The sequence below is a fragment of the Colossoma macropomum genome, unplaced genomic scaffold, assembly GCF_904425465.1.
Source record: "Colossoma macropomum unplaced genomic scaffold, Colossoma_macropomum, whole genome shotgun sequence".
NCBI classification, from domain to species: domain Eukaryota; kingdom Metazoa; phylum Chordata; class Actinopteri; order Characiformes; family Serrasalmidae; genus Colossoma; species Colossoma macropomum.
The window spans coordinates 15202521-15217312 of NW_023494788.1; the positions used below are offsets into that span (position 1 = coordinate 15202521).

Sequence of the window (14792 nt, forward strand, 5' to 3'; positions counted from 1 at the left end):
GCCACCCTACCACAAAGCCAACCTCACTACACAAATGAAGCTCAGTATGTGCCAGATGGGTGCATAGACAGGCGTGTGTTCTTGAACAAGTTAATTTTCCCTCACCTCAATTCCAGTATCTCTGCAAACAATTGTCAGGTTCAGTTTAGAGTTCCCCAAAACCTGTTAGATTGCCATCTGTTTTTCTAATTACTGTTTTTTTTCCAATGCTCAATATGCTGCCACTTAGCAAAATTTTTCTCAGCTGGTGACTTACATGCATTTAAATGTATCTGTAAAGATGCTGGAGAATGAAATACTTGAATTTACTTATACACTGATGTTATGGAGACACTTGACTCTCTGCTACAAGAGTTTTAAAATCAAATTCAATCCTTTAATATTTTTGAGTGGAAAAATACATTTGCACTGCATAGTACACAGACTTAACTATGGCTTGTATTGATCTGCCAATATGGGTTTATTAAGAACCTATCCACACACACACACACTCCAATCTTTCCCATACAGCTTTACCAATTACACCTGTTCTTTGCTGGACTTCTGCAATCTTTTACCCTAGTTTCTGCCCACAAGGCCACTGGGGGTTAGCTGGATATTTTTAGTTGGTGGACTATTGCAAATAGATTAATATACATAAGTACCATTTTCAACCTCTTTGAATCATTTTCATTCTTCTTAGAATTTAAATATCCAACCAGTTTAAAAAAAATTGACATTAAATTTTGTAAAATCTCTTAAGATTAAGAGTCCATAAAAACCCTGCTAATTGTTTTGGATTAAAAGGTAACTGAAGGTGAGGTGAACTTAAATTAAAAAGCACTGAAAAACTCTGGTGTCATTAACTGCATGTTTTATTGGTAGTAAAGGTACAACCCAGAATGCAAGTGACAAACACAGTAAGAAAGTGACAAAAAGGAAAGTTCTGAAAGGAAAAACATGGAAAAAGAAATGACTGACAGATTAACTTAAGCCAGCTCCTCCTCTCCCTCCTCCTCAAACTCTCCTTCCTCTTCTGCGGTGGCATCCTGGTATTGCTGGTACTCGGACACCAGGTCGTTCATGTTGCTCTCGGCTTCTGTGAACTCCATCTCATCCATGCCCTCTCCTGTGTACCAGTGCAGGAAAGCCTTGCGCCTGAACATGGCTGTGAACTGCTCAGAGATGCGCTTGAACAGCTCCTGGATGGCTGTACTGTTGCCAATGAAGGTGGCAGCCATCTTGAGGCCACGGGGTGGAATGTCGCAGACAGCAGTCTTGACATTGTTTGGGATCCACTCAACAAAGTAGCTGCTGTTCTTGTTCTGCACATTCAGCATCTGCTCATCCACCTCCTTCATGGACATGCGGCCACGGAAGACGGCAGCAACGGTGAGGTAACGGCCATGTCGTGGATCGCAGGCAGCCATCATGTTTTTGGCGTCAAACATCTGCTGTGTGAGCTCTGGAACAGTGAGGGCGCGGTACTGCTGGCTACCCCTGCTGGTGAGAGGGGCAAAGCCGGGCATGAAGAAGTGCAGACGGGGGAATGGCACCATGTTAACAGCCAGTTTGCGCAGGTCAGCATTCAGCTGACCAGGGAACCTCAGGCAGGTTGTGACGCCACTCATGGTAGCAGAGACGAGATGGTTGAGGTCACCATATGTGGGTGTTGTGAGTTTGAGTGTGCGGAAGCAGATATCGTACAGCGCTTCATTGTCGATGCAGTACGTTTCATCTGTGTTTTCTACCAATTGATGGACTGACAGTGTGGCGTTGTAGGGTTCCACCACTGTGTCTGAGACTTTGGGAGACGGCACAACACTGAAGGTGTTCATGATGCGGTCAGGGTACTCCTCACGGATCTTGCTGATGAGGAGGGTGCCCATGCCGGACCCGGTGCCACCACCCAGGGAGTGGGTGAGCTGGAAGCCCTGCAGGCAGTCGCAGCTTTCAGCCTCCTTGCGAACCACATCAAGAACAGAGTCCACCAGCTCGGCTCCCTCTGTATAGTGGCCCTTGGCCCAGTTGTTACCAGCACCACTCTGGCCTGCAGAAAAAGCATTCATTTATTATATGCAAAGTTACAGACATGAATCAGGAGGAAATTACATGCAAACCAAACTAGCACCTTGGCAGTCAAATGAGTAAATTTGACTGCAAGGCACTGCAGACAGATGGACAACCATATTAGATTTTATTACTTTGCATCACTGCAGTGGGCAAAAAGTCCACTGTAAATGGGATGGAAGGGAAAAAAAAATTACCAAAAACAAAGTTGTCAGGTCTGAAGATCTGCCCAAAAGGTCCAGACCTCACTGAGTCCATGGTACCTGGTTCCAAGTCCACCAGCACAGCACGAGGAACATACTTTCCACCTGGAATACATTGAGGATTAAAACATGAAGTGCAAAAGAACAGGTATAGAACACTTACACAACACTAAAATATAAATCGAGGTCACCTTCTCAAACTCTTTTTTTGCCTCACCTGTGGCCTCATTGTAGTACACGTTAATTCTGTCCAGCTGAAGATCACTGTCGCCATGGTAACTGCCCGTTGGGTCAATACCGTGCTCGTCACTGATCACTTCCCAGAACTGATTGGGAACAAAAGAGAGAATGGGGCCCACGTTAGGAGTGCATGGCAACAACAACAAATGCATTATTTAGTCTAAATCATTAAAAGAATAGAAATGAAATCATATTTAAAACCTCAGTTTCAGAAAACGAGAACCCTTAATCAGGCCACCACTTATAACGGTAGCTATGACACCGGAGGCAAAATGGAGTTTGCCAAGTCATGAGGCCATTTTATACGACCGGCGCTGACCGGCTTTGACAAAATCCAGTCAGTGACGTCCCTAAAACAGTATATTTAAACGGGCAGAAACACCGTATTTAAGCCACGAACAATTCCATGAAAAAAAGAGAGCTGGGTGTTGGCCTTGTCGGCTGAGCGCCTTTTCCAAGAGCTGAACCAGATACAACCGGCCATGTTACGACAGCGCGCGCGCGTCGGGCCAACACCCTTCAGCAGACTGCATTGTTTCGCCATTAGTTCATTCATAGCAATCCGCTTTCCGGAGACCGAAAAGGGGCTCAAAGAAAGCCTTTACACACGTTCGGAGTCTTTTCGACGGTCTAACAGACGTGCAACTGAGTTTTTTTTTTTTTTTTTTAAGTTTTTGTCTACTTGTTGCATTTTGTACAACGGCGATAAAACCCACTTTTCAGCTCACAAGACACAAAAAAACCCTCAAACGATTATCGATGAAAAAAAGTTAACTTTATAAAGGCGTCGCGGACTAACCAACAGTAAATCACTAACAGCTAAAACAGACCAAGGCCTTCAGAGAGTAGCGAGTCAGCTTTACCAGGCCTGCCACTCCGAATTAAGTAAAAGGAAAAAAAGCCCTTTATTTCTTACCTTGGCACCAATTTGGTTGCCGCACTGTCCTGCCTGCAAATGAACGATCTCCCTCATTCTGCCTGCTGTAGATCAAACAAGATAACTGAAAGAAGAACCCCGTCCGGCACAGTCCAGCGACAATGAGACAGTAATTCGAGAAGTACTTCTACTTATTCAGTCTGGAGACATCGCCTAGATACGCTCAACTCCCATTGGTTGCTCCGTGTCTTGCACCCGCCTCCTCTTCGATTTGATTGGTGGACACTTGACGGGAGTCTCCTGACAAAATTTACGACTATTGGCTGAAGACGCACACGCCGTCACTGATTGGCGGAGGGCGTCACAATAAGGTTTCAAATTTTTTCATTTCGTTATCTTTACCTGAGTACGTTTTCACTCAGCACGCTGTAACGGTTCTTTGGAACCCCCCACCCCCAGCTCATGTTTATATTGCGTGTTGAAAACTACAGCTACAACATTGTACAGCCTGTCAGTTTAGCCTGCAACAAAATGTGCAAATAAAGCATCTGACAAAATTTGTATTGATAAATAAAGAAACTACATGCAGTTCCAACTTTTAGGTTTGTGATTAGATGCCATTATTAGATCCATAAACCAACTGCAAACATTTGTCACCTGCCTGTCCATCTGGCTCATGTTTTGCTTGCAGTCCCATAATGTTTCATCGTAAGAGTTGAGTAGAAAATGCCTTTATATTAGTACAATCCATAGATTATAATACATTATATGAGCAACAGAATAAACAGACTTTTTGCATTTATAAATGATCTTTAATGTCTTTAAAAGCTGATACTGAATCAACACATATCCTTACAACATAACCTCAAACTGTGTTTTATTTTGAACCACACAATGTTGACCCCCTGCTTTCTAATTCTCAACTTTATAAAAATAATATGAGATGTTCCACTGTCACTGGGGTGTAGTACAAATTGTTTACCAAAATAATCTTTTTGCTTTTCTGTAGCAGAGAGAAATAATTAAAAAGACATGCATGATTGCCATGCAAGAGGATTAAAAAAAATCCACTGAAGTTCAATCTGTATGTTTGGTTAACACAAATATTTCAGGTAAAGTCAACACAACAATCTCTTCTCCTTGTTTGGGTAACATTGTGTGTGAAGTCAGTTGTCTCTCGGTAAACACATCCTGGGACGGTGATTTGTCCAAACTCATGAGTCTTCCTCCAGTCCATGTTTCTCAATAAAACGTCTAGAAGGCGCAAAGAAAAACATAAAAGGTGAGAAGCTGGTAGGAATAACATTCATTTCAGTCATTTAATACATTTCCCTCTTCCTACAACTTAAGCAATTTTATCTTTGTCTGATTGAGCTTTTTCTAATCACCTTGCATATTTGATCATATCATATAAGCAATGTGATAGATGCTGTACAGAAGTCACTTCTACACTCTTAAAGATGATTCTTCAAGGTTTCTTTAGTAAAGTGAAATGGTCCTATATCGAACCACGAATACTTAGAACCATCTGCATGCCTAACTGGTTCTTTGCACGGTGAAATGGTTCTTCACATGTAAGCAGAATGTGTTGTATACGGTTTTGTATAGAACCTTTTTGAAAGTTGTTCTATATAGCACCAAAAAGGGTTCAAAAACATGCAAAACAAATGCAAGCATGAAACGGTTCCATATACAACTCATGGTTCTAAATAGAACTATTTCCTTTACTAACGAACCCTTGAAGAACCACCTCTTTTAATGTGGATGGAAAACCATCTTGATATTTCTGTCCCTCCTCCTCTCTGACGCTCTTGCTTTTCCAGTAAATATAAATGCTCACAAGTGACCTGCCAACCTGCATAGCTGAGAATGTGCTCATGCTTGCCTCCTAGATCATGACTCCCAGGAAGTTATCAAATCTTATGAAACAGTGGTCTTAACAAAAGAACAGCATCCATACTCATGATCATCAGTGGGATTACCAAGCTGAAAGACTTTAAAAAGTTTTTTTTAATATTATACTTTCCCTGTTAAAGACAGTGGGTATATTTTTTCTGCTGTAGATTTCCACACTTTTAATCTGTTAATGTTAACACCATCTTTTGGAGAACAATAGTTGTTGTTAGTAGTGTACTTGTGTTTTTTCAGTTAGTTTGCTTTTTTGGATTGTTGTTGGTTTGCTGAAAAAAATGGTCCACATGTCCACTAAGCGTCTGACCTTTCTATGGTTAACAGCTTGAATGCTGTAACCTGACTTGTAGGCCAAACTCACTTATTCATCCGGTTTAATTTCACTGCATTGTGTAAATAAACACTGGCAGAGCTCCAACAGGTCTACGCTAAGTTACACAATCGTTATCGCTGACCCAAAGTGCGACTTCCAGCATGCTAGCTTAGTAATGTTTGCTCTGTTGAACTGGTGCAAAAGCATCCCATAAACATTAATATAACCCAGATAACAAATTATTTTACAATGTTAAGTGTCCGATAAGGACAGTAAATGACATCAGCTACCGAACTAAAAATGTGCAGTCACTCTCTCTATGGTTTGCTAGGTCTGGCAGAGAACACCAGGGCGCTATAAAAGAGAACTTTCATGACACTACGTGCTGTCATTGCTATCAGATGTTCAGGGCTCACCTTCTTGCATACTCATACAAGGCCGCTTTTCTTTCCTGTAGAGACATGTGTCTGTCTGCTGGCGATCTTCCAAAAGATTTGGCAGCTGGCTGTAGATCGGATAAGCAAAAGAAATGAACTAAACTGCCTGCCAAACATGGGCAAACATGCACACCAAGCATAAATGTTGATTCAGCAGACATTTAGGTCTCAGCTCATACATGGAAAACACACAAGAGTACTTTTCTTGTTCATTAGTCAAAATGACTATATACACTACATACATTGTATACGAATCATTCCATTAGTTCAAAGGGCTAAAATCCTTTTGTTTTGAATGTTCCTATATCTTCACTTAATTAAAATAAATGACTGACCATTCCATTTAGTCACTACCAAAAAAATCATAACACTACTGAAACTTTCCCAAATGTTTTGGTAGTGACTCTTTTGGTAGTGATGATTTTGGCTAATTTTGAGCATAACTCAAAATGTGCATGACTAGCAAACACAGCTTTGAAAAGCTGTACACATAAAATCATAATGCTTTGATTAAAACACAAAAAGTTTACTTAGTTGCAGCTGTGTTTCAGTAGGGACATTTTTTTCATGTTACACGCTGATCTACAAAACAATGGGATCTAAGTGTTAACCATGTGGCCATCAGGGACAGGGATGCAGTTTCATTTCCTGCTCTAAAATGCAGGAGTGTGGCTAAAATAAGGCTCTGCATAAGGACTAAAACTCAAGACGAGAAACCGTGGGACACCAAATACACTAAAAAAATTAAACTCATGATAAATCTTTCTTCTAGGGTTTGGGACAGACACCTCCCAATAAAAAAGGACTCTATAAATAATGCTTTTGTATATATTTAGATGATTACTATCTAAATTATTGCTTTGAGGTTAAAAAGATCGTAACATAATCCTTGTAAATAATGGTCTAAATACTTTTTTTTTTTAACTTTTGGACTGCATTTTGAACGAATACCACAGAATAGTCCATGCAATATTAACAATGCATTGACAATATACAGCATTTCATATTTAATTTCCTAAACGTAATCAATACATCTGCAACTTTAAGTTGTTGTAAATACCTAGGAATCTGAGTAAGACTAATTGATATGCAGAAAGCAATATGTACAGCACTAACTGATGATGAATACATTTTCTGACTAATATTTATTTAGAGTGATGTGTGGATGTAGTTTGCAAGGTTATTCTCACTTTTATGGTAGGTGAGGAGGCAGCAACAGAAGGGGTTGTGGAGATTTGAGGCCTGGCTGGACCTGATGTAGCACCCTCTGCAGGCTCTGTGTGATACTGCTCAGAGCTCTCCAGCAGATTGGTAATTGTTGCATCCACACAGTTTGTTTGCACTATATGGACATAAATGACCATCATGCAATAGCGCAGGAAAATGTGAGATTAATATGAACTTGGTGATTTCACTAAACATGTAAAGAAAAACTTATAAGCAACTTATTATCATAAGCAACTATAAACAAAAACAATTTATGAAGAGAATTGGTAGACACAAGTGTCATGATGAGTATAGACTAGAGCTATTTTGTTTGTTTAGTACAAGAAAAGTGCTGTAAGAGAAACCAAAAGATGACTTACACAGGTCTCTGGTGATGACACTAAGGGGAATATCAGGTAGCACTTCCTTCACCTGCTGTGCCATACGCACCACTCTAGGGTTCTCTGCCCCTGGGCTTGAACCTAGGAAACCCTGTGCCACGGTGCGAGGTCTAGCACCCAAATCTATGCAGGCAAATAAAAAACCCTTATCATTAATGCTTTTCACTGCAGAATTAGTGTATATGAGGGTGTACTCTTCTTTCATACTTTCACTTGAGGGTTAGTAGTTAACGTATTGTTATAGTTAACAAGTAAATGGATCATCTTCGTTCAACATATCTGTAACCTTTAAAGAACAGCACAGGTCAGCGTCCAGTTTCCCACTATCAAAAGTGCACTTACTCGAGTGTGTGGTATGTGGGACTGTATGCCTTTTCCTTTTGATGTGCTCTGCTTTGTCTGCCTTAGTGATCTGTGTTGAGACCACACCAAGCTCAGTAGCTAGAAGCTGAATACAGATAAAACAAGAACAAACACAGAGATACTCCCATTTGTGTCAACCTTCAATTGATGTACTGCACCTGTTTGTACAGTACAAAGTACACACTATTCAACAACTTCATACAGACTAACAATGCTTTTAGAAGAAAAATTATTTCTTTGAGTTTTGATGGGATCAGGGGTTGAGGGTACTTTCAAAAGGTATTCTCTCAGTGCACAGTCTCAGACATGACCACTTCTGACACAGTTATACATTGACCGAATGGCTATGGTCTAATTCATTTGGAATGATCTCAATGCCCTCATTCTTGGGATTTCTTGCTCTGGAAACTTTTTGGGGTCAGTTGATCTAAAATAGTGCTCTATGCATTTACATTAAGTGCAATGATACTAAGCACAAGAAAGCTGTTACATATGATTTTGGGGGGCTGCGGAAGCAGCTGTACATTTGGTTCTGAGACGTTTTTAAAAAATCTAAACTCAGAACTTAAATTTCCCTCAAAAAATATTTAGTTAGATTTTCAACATAAAAACACAACATTGTTCACTAGGGATTCTAGGGAGACTAGCTAGCAAATTACTTATTCATGTATTTACTTATCTACTACATTTTAAATAAGTAAGCATATCAAAGTGAACACCATACCTCTTGGACTCTGTTGGCAAATTCTTGATGTGATTCTCCATCTTGCCTATGTATTGGAAGAAGCCATCTGATGGTATTTAAAGAGGGTCAGAGGGAAGAGAAGAGCGGGGGGAAAAGGCTCAATTTAACTTTTACATATTATGTCAAGGAATTTAAGATTTTTGCTCAATCCCTTACAATGGAATTGAAGGTCCTCAACGTAATTATTAAAACATGAATGAGGTTTTATTTGCTTAGTTTAAAGAAATAAGGCATTAAGTACACAAAAGTATGCATTAATAAATTATATAATGTAACAAAATGAAACAGTTAAATTTTCTTACAAAATAGAAGAAATGCAATATAAATGCAGTAAACAGGTGTGTAAACAAATCAGTTAGTTTGAAAAGCAGCACTGAAATACTACCAGTAGTAATAGAAATAGTAAGTAATATGTAGTACCTTACTTGATACACTGTGAACGGGACAAAAAACGTCCACAGCAATTCTGTTAGCCATGAAGACTCTGGTACATTCTAAAAGGAAAGAAAATAAAAACAGGCATCAAGGGATGTTGTTTTATTAGTGTCACACAGCTGGAGGTCTCTGCCCTTCCCCTGACTGCTGTCGCTGTGCAACTGATCAATGTGTTGCTCCAGTGAAGCTGTATCAAGCTGAATCATAGTGTATATTCCACCTGCCAGTTAACACTGCCCTAATGATGCCTGGCTTCAGAAAGAGCAGTGATCACTAAATGGCATCATGGGGTATAAAACTGGCCCAAAGTGAAAATTTGACGCTGTGGAAAAACCAAAGGGCAAAGTATTCACCATCTGATCTGATGACCTTCACCAACTCTCACAGCACTACACTGTGTGACACTTATTATCAACTGTCTCTGTAGGCTTCTATAAATATCCTCCTAATGAGGTAGGCGCTTAGAGAAAGGGCCCTCTGTGTAAACGCTGTGGGGAGCAAAAGGATTGAAAGCGTTCGTTTCTGGGAGCCCTATGAGCTAATGCAACGCCTGTATCTTGTAGCACAAAGATCAATGTAAGATAGTAAGGCCAGATACACTTTGACAATTTCACTATGAAGGAATGACCAAAATGATACTGACATGATTTTCCTTTTCCTATAAGTGTATTTAATTAATGAGGTTTGTTTAAAGTTTGAAACCTGTAGTTTTCACAACAGTTAATACTAATTAATAGTTAACAGTTAATGGGCTAATACTTTTGGAATACAAAAATTATGTTAAAAGCCACTAATAATGTTGACAATTACCACAGATAAGAGAGGCCTCTTCACCGTCAAGGCCACAGGCTGAACAGAGTCTGCCACAGAGAAAGGCCAGGAGCTGGGGTGGGGGGATGGAGAGGGAGAGAAAGAGAGAGAGTACTTGTTCTATTTAATATGTACAACTGCAGTGTTCAAAACCTCAACTTCTTTGTAACATTATATTAATGTTCATACTTCACAAACTTCTAATCCCATTTTTCAGGCATTGGTTTGCCTAAATAATCAGATATTCCATGAATCTAACATGATCTGTGTCATGTTACAGTACCAAGAAAAAGCATTCTGAGAAAGAGGAGGGGCCAAGACATGCTCAATGGCTTTGCACTTGCAGCAACTGCAGTGAGCAAACTTGTGTTACTGTCCAGTCACAGCTTCACACTGTGTGATTAACTGGTGGTCAGGCGGATGTGAGCTGCTTTGGGGCAGCTTAGCAAGGACCTGGCAGTTGTCCTAGGACAGCTCGGCACCTAATCACCTAAGCTCTTACACGACGGACCTTACCTAAGCATGGTCAAACTGAGCAGCCATACTGGGCTTACTAAAGCTCAGAACACAGAGACAACCTTAATGCAGCAAATCAAAACTTGGCCATTACAAGCTCTTTGATAAAAACTATACTGCTTGCCACTATGTATAATTACGATACTAGAGAGCAAGGGTGGGCAATGTGACAATACTGTATTATTATCATGATAATGTTATCATGGTAAATTTTCTGAGTACATCAGTACTTTAAGAAGACAGAACAACTTCACATATCCTAAAGACAAATTACTCAGAGCCTATAAACAACAATGAGTTTATAGTAACTGCATAATCTGCATAGAAACTGTAACAGCATAATCTGCTTTTGATTTTTCCTTCTGTTCCATCTTAACCTATTTTTGCAATCACTTATTTTTACACTATGTAATATTTGGAGACCTCTCTGGTGGAATAGTATAACTGCATGCAACATGAGGAAGAGCATTTGCGCTTCGAACTCCTTCCCTGAGTAGATGAATTTGATGATCTTCTGAGAATATAAGTGAATTTTTCACAACTGTGATCATATTTTCCATCAGTATTATGCTGATCTTATATTTGAGACCAAAATATCGAGTCACACCTTTCTTTTTGAGCCTTTTCATGTTATATTAAGACATATTAAAACTCCTGTTAAATCTGACCTGGCACCTTTGACTTTTCAATGACTGTTTCAGGCTTTACATAGTGACTCACAGCAGCACACCATATTTTATTTTTTTTTTCTCCTGACTCAATAACGCTACTTTTTTCGATTCAATTTTCCAAAATTTCATATCAATTTCTTTAATATCAATTTCTAAAATATTTTCTTATGAAGAACAGATGCAGTGATCATCATCAACAATGTCACTTACCTAAACTTGAGGAGGCCTGCACGGCCGTTAGTGGTGTCCTCCTCTGGGAAGAGCAATAAAGGCAGTGCTCCAGGAGCTGAGCAGTACCCATGCAGGGTCTCTGCTAGCTCTGTTCTGCTCCCTGCCACAGTACCCAGCTCCATAAAGCCCCGTGCCCAACACACAAACCCTGAAGAGCCTTCCAGCAATGGCTGGAAAACAAGAATTAGAAGACTTAGGACAGAGTTCTTTTCAATGAAGCATTATTTCAGACTTCTATTCATCACATAAATGGCCCAAGAGCTTTGATAAAGGTTGGGAAATGCAAGTCAGAGCATACATTTTGCCCATTGATAATCACTCAGGAATTTTGAGAATGGCTTAGTTTTTTAAACCATTTTTTATCTCCAGTTAATAGATTTGGTAATCGTTAGCATAACATTAAAAAGTAATGCTAATTGTAAATGTAACTATTTTGCAGTCTCTTCCATACTAGTCAAGTAAACTCTCTGATATGCAGAAAAAAAAAAAACGACTCAAAGTCATTGGACACTAGCCTAACATTAAGTCACCACAGCTGCAAAGTGACTAATGGGCCTCATTGTGATGACAACAATTGAGTAAATCAATACTGCCTTGACACAAACTCAAAAGACAAGGAAGCACAACAGCAACTGAAAAGAAAGATTCTATTATGTTAACAAATCATCGCTGTAGATATACCAGCGCACACGTGCACACACCTACGGATGCAGGCACATGCACACACACATACACAGAGTACACTCACAGTGTTGCAGGAGGTAAGGAGGTTAATAATGTTGTGGTCGAACTGAGTGACATGATTGCAGACATACAACTTGACACTTTTGTCTCTTAAGCGAGGGCTGTTCTGTCTTATATGCAGACCTAGTACAGAGCACATGACTCGTACGATGAATCTGAAACAGAAGGAAAGACACAAGCCACTCAGGTAAGTTAGCATTCAATATTGTCATGATATTCAAAATATTATTGAAGTACAACTGTGGTGTGCCATAATATAAACATAATTCCTGTAAAAGCACATGCTCCTATACATCTTAACTCTTGATGCTAAAAGAAATAATAAAAAAATATTTTTTATGTACCACATAGACCTCCCTGTAGACTGATTTTGTGTAATGAAATACTTGCCAAAACCCAGTTCTAAACACGAATAAATAACCATACTGGACCTACAATAAAGCTGAATACACATACAATTTAAAGGAAAAACTCAAATCAATGCATGGAGAAACATAATGAGTGCAGATGCTTGCAGACAGGTGCATTGCATGATGCAATTAAGCAGCTAACATCCCACCATTAACATTATGTACATCATATGCTATGGTCTTCACGTAGAAACTATACCAGTGCACTGAAGCTATTCAGGTGCAACACCTTACCAAGACAATTTGTCACCTGTCTCCTTGCCTCCTTTCTAGATTCTGACTGTACTTGCACTAAGACACTAAGCCTCAGAGGTTTATGGTCTTTAATCATTACTTTTAATTGTCTTTGTTAAAAAAATGTGTATACTTCTCTACTTACCTTCTTATAAAACTGTCTGGAAGTGCACAGCTCACTAGAAACACATGGACACCAATAAATATTCGTAGCAACATCAAACAAAGGCCTACTGGGGAATACAGCAGCAGCAGCAGCAGGATCAGACCGTCACTTGGCAACCTGCAAATATAGAACACTTCAGTCATGAACTAAAATGGAACTGATTTTTATAGTTACATCTCTTTATGGAGAACATAGCTCACTTGTGACTATAAGAGTTATAATTACAAATGACAGCTGAAAAAGAATGTGAAACTAAAAGATTCGCTGCATGTCAGTTACTGTCTTTCTGACAGTAACTGACATGCAGATATTTTATAGTCTGTCTTTCGTGCTGTGTCCATAGAACAGTTCTTGTTCTGGCTGTGTTGTTGGTCAAGCTGGTTCTTAAATGACACACTATCTGTATACTAAGAATACTGTCATACAGGCTGCAGTAACAGAACACATACATGCCTGGCCAGAGTGTACCAGATTTTTTTTGTCCCAGAAGGAGGCCCCTGCAAATAATCCCATCCCTGAACTGGACTGATTTCATAAAACAGTACAAACAGAACCTGTACCGGATAGCTTATTATTAACTCAGGTCGTTATTAAACCCCGTCATTGTGCTGCTGACGTTTAACTGAGCAGAGACTATGCAGCAATATGAAACAACTACTTACATCGCTTATTACTATATTGTTAACTGGCAATAAAAGCTTTGGCCAAATAGGACACTCAACCAGAAGTCAGTACGGAAAAACACATGGTTAGCTAGCTAGGTGGAAGCCAGCTTTAATAATAAGTAGGCAATGAAGAGATCGATGTAATTGTGTGCTGCGAGGGTTTAAACTAAAGGTTTAAGCATATCCAGCACTGCCACATAGCTAGTTAGCTAGCTAACATGGCTAGCAAACCTGTACAGTTTACTAAGCAGGCAACATGTTTAAGACGTTTAAGAATAATAATGCCCCCCTGAATTGAAAAGCATTCTCTTGATATTTCTTAATAGGTAACTTACTAGTTAACCTAGCTGACAAACGTTATTCAGATAAATTTTGTGATGAATAGCTACTAGCCAGGGAATCTTTAAACTGGTACGTTAGGTTAGCTAGTTTCGAAATGAGGGAACCTGAGCTAGGTTCGCTTGCTAGGTAGTTAGCTAAGCTACATCTGTTAATGTGCAAACTGACAGAACCAAAATGACCGCTGTGGTTACCCATGAGGTGTTTTGTTGGCCTTAGATTTAGCCAGTATGTAAACAAGACACAGTAACAACAGGTTAAGTGGAATATACGCCTAGCCGGCTTGCTGTCATCGCTCAGTCTCCTCTAATCCACTAAGTTACTAGGTTAACTAGCTCACTGACTGAGACAAGCTAGCTAGTTAACCTAACTAATAGCAAAATTAGCGCTGATGGTAAAAGTGAATCTTACCGCTGGAAGTCAAACATCTGCTCTATGCCCCGTGTTTCCATTATGCAAGTTTTCTGTACGCTTCTGTCACTATGGGCCAGTTAGTTTCCTGCATACTATTCTACAAGGTGCTAAAACTTGTTGTTAGATTGTTTCGCTAGCTTGTTAGCTTGTATTATTTATCTGCAATACCTCCGTCGCCATATTGAAATCTTGATTTTCAGAAAGCTACCGATGTAGGTTTGCCCTTTACACGGACGTGGGACCAGCTCTGCATAACCAACTCCGGTTTCAGCCACTGCGGGAGAAATTTGAAACTGTTCCCAGATCAGCGCAGAGGCGCAAGTTCAACGGTGCCTTGGTTTTCCGAAGGACAGCTCAGGCTTTTTTGAAGCATGTCTTTCTTTTTAAAGAGCGACATCTAGTGTTAAGGAGT

The 14792-nt window shown here is 39.8% G+C and overlaps 2 protein-coding genes across 3 annotated transcripts; both read right to left on the reverse strand.

The window, feature by feature from the left end:
- Nucleotides 1-836: 836 nt before the first annotated feature.
- Nucleotides 837-3585, reverse strand: tubb4b (tubulin, beta 4B class IVb). The gene is made up of 4 exons (XM_036568606.1): nucleotides 3409-3585; nucleotides 2470-2578; nucleotides 2247-2357; nucleotides 837-2029 (listed from the first exon to the last, which is right to left on the reverse strand). The coding sequence occupies exons 1-4, from the start codon at nucleotides 3463-3465 to the stop codon at nucleotides 969-971; spliced, it is 1338 nt and encodes a 445-aa protein (XP_036424499.1). The 5' UTR covers nucleotides 3466-3585; the 3' UTR covers nucleotides 837-968.
- Nucleotides 3586-4159: 574 nt separating this feature from the next.
- Nucleotides 4160-14631, reverse strand: aup1 (AUP1 lipid droplet regulating VLDL assembly factor). Of its 2 annotated transcripts, none has more exons than XM_036568608.1 (12): nucleotides 14378-14631; nucleotides 12942-13079; nucleotides 12157-12307; nucleotides 11388-11578; nucleotides 9991-10063; nucleotides 9166-9239; nucleotides 8725-8791; nucleotides 7980-8049; nucleotides 7617-7760; nucleotides 7221-7372; nucleotides 6010-6098; nucleotides 4160-4623 (listed from the first exon to the last, which is right to left on the reverse strand). In XM_036568608.1, exons 1-12 carry the CDS (start codon nucleotides 14416-14418, stop codon nucleotides 4584-4586), a joined length of 1230 nt encoding a protein of 409 aa, XP_036424501.1. In that variant the 5' UTR covers nucleotides 14419-14631; the 3' UTR covers nucleotides 4160-4583. The 2 variants fall into 2 exon arrangements, with proteins under 2 accessions (XP_036424501.1, XP_036424500.1); XM_036568607.1 differs by having other exon boundaries at nucleotides 7980-8085; nucleotides 14378-14630.
- Nucleotides 14632-14792: the final 161 nt, after the last annotated feature.

What these genes read in the sequence shown, in the direction of transcription:
- tubb4b (XM_036568606.1), bottom strand. Translation starts at nt 3,465, where the DNA reads ATGAGGGAGATCGTTCATTTGCAGGCAGGACAGTGCGGCAACCAAATT. An exon ending in GCAACCAAATTGGTGCCAAG is followed by an intron (nt 2,579 to 3,408) that starts GTAAGAAATAAA and finishes GTTCCCAATCAG; the next exon opens with TTCTGGGAAGTGATCAGTGA. An exon ending in ACCTGACAACTTTGTTTTTG is followed by an intron (nt 2,030 to 2,246) that starts GTAATTTTTTTT and finishes CTTTTTCTGCAG; the next exon opens with GCCAGAGTGGTGCTGGTAAC.
- aup1 (XM_036568607.1), bottom strand. Translation starts at nt 14,418, where the DNA reads ATGGAAACACGGGGCATAGAGCAGATGTTTGACTTCCAGCG. An exon ending in CCCACATACCACACACTCGA is followed by an intron (nt 7,761 to 7,979) that starts GTAAGTGCACTT and finishes TTGCCTGCATAG; the next exon opens with ATTTGGGTGCTAGACCTCGC. An exon ending in CCTCCTCACCTACCATAAAA is followed by an intron (nt 6,099 to 7,220) that starts GTGAGAATAACC and finishes TCCGATCTACAG; the next exon opens with CCAGCTGCCAAATCTTTTGG.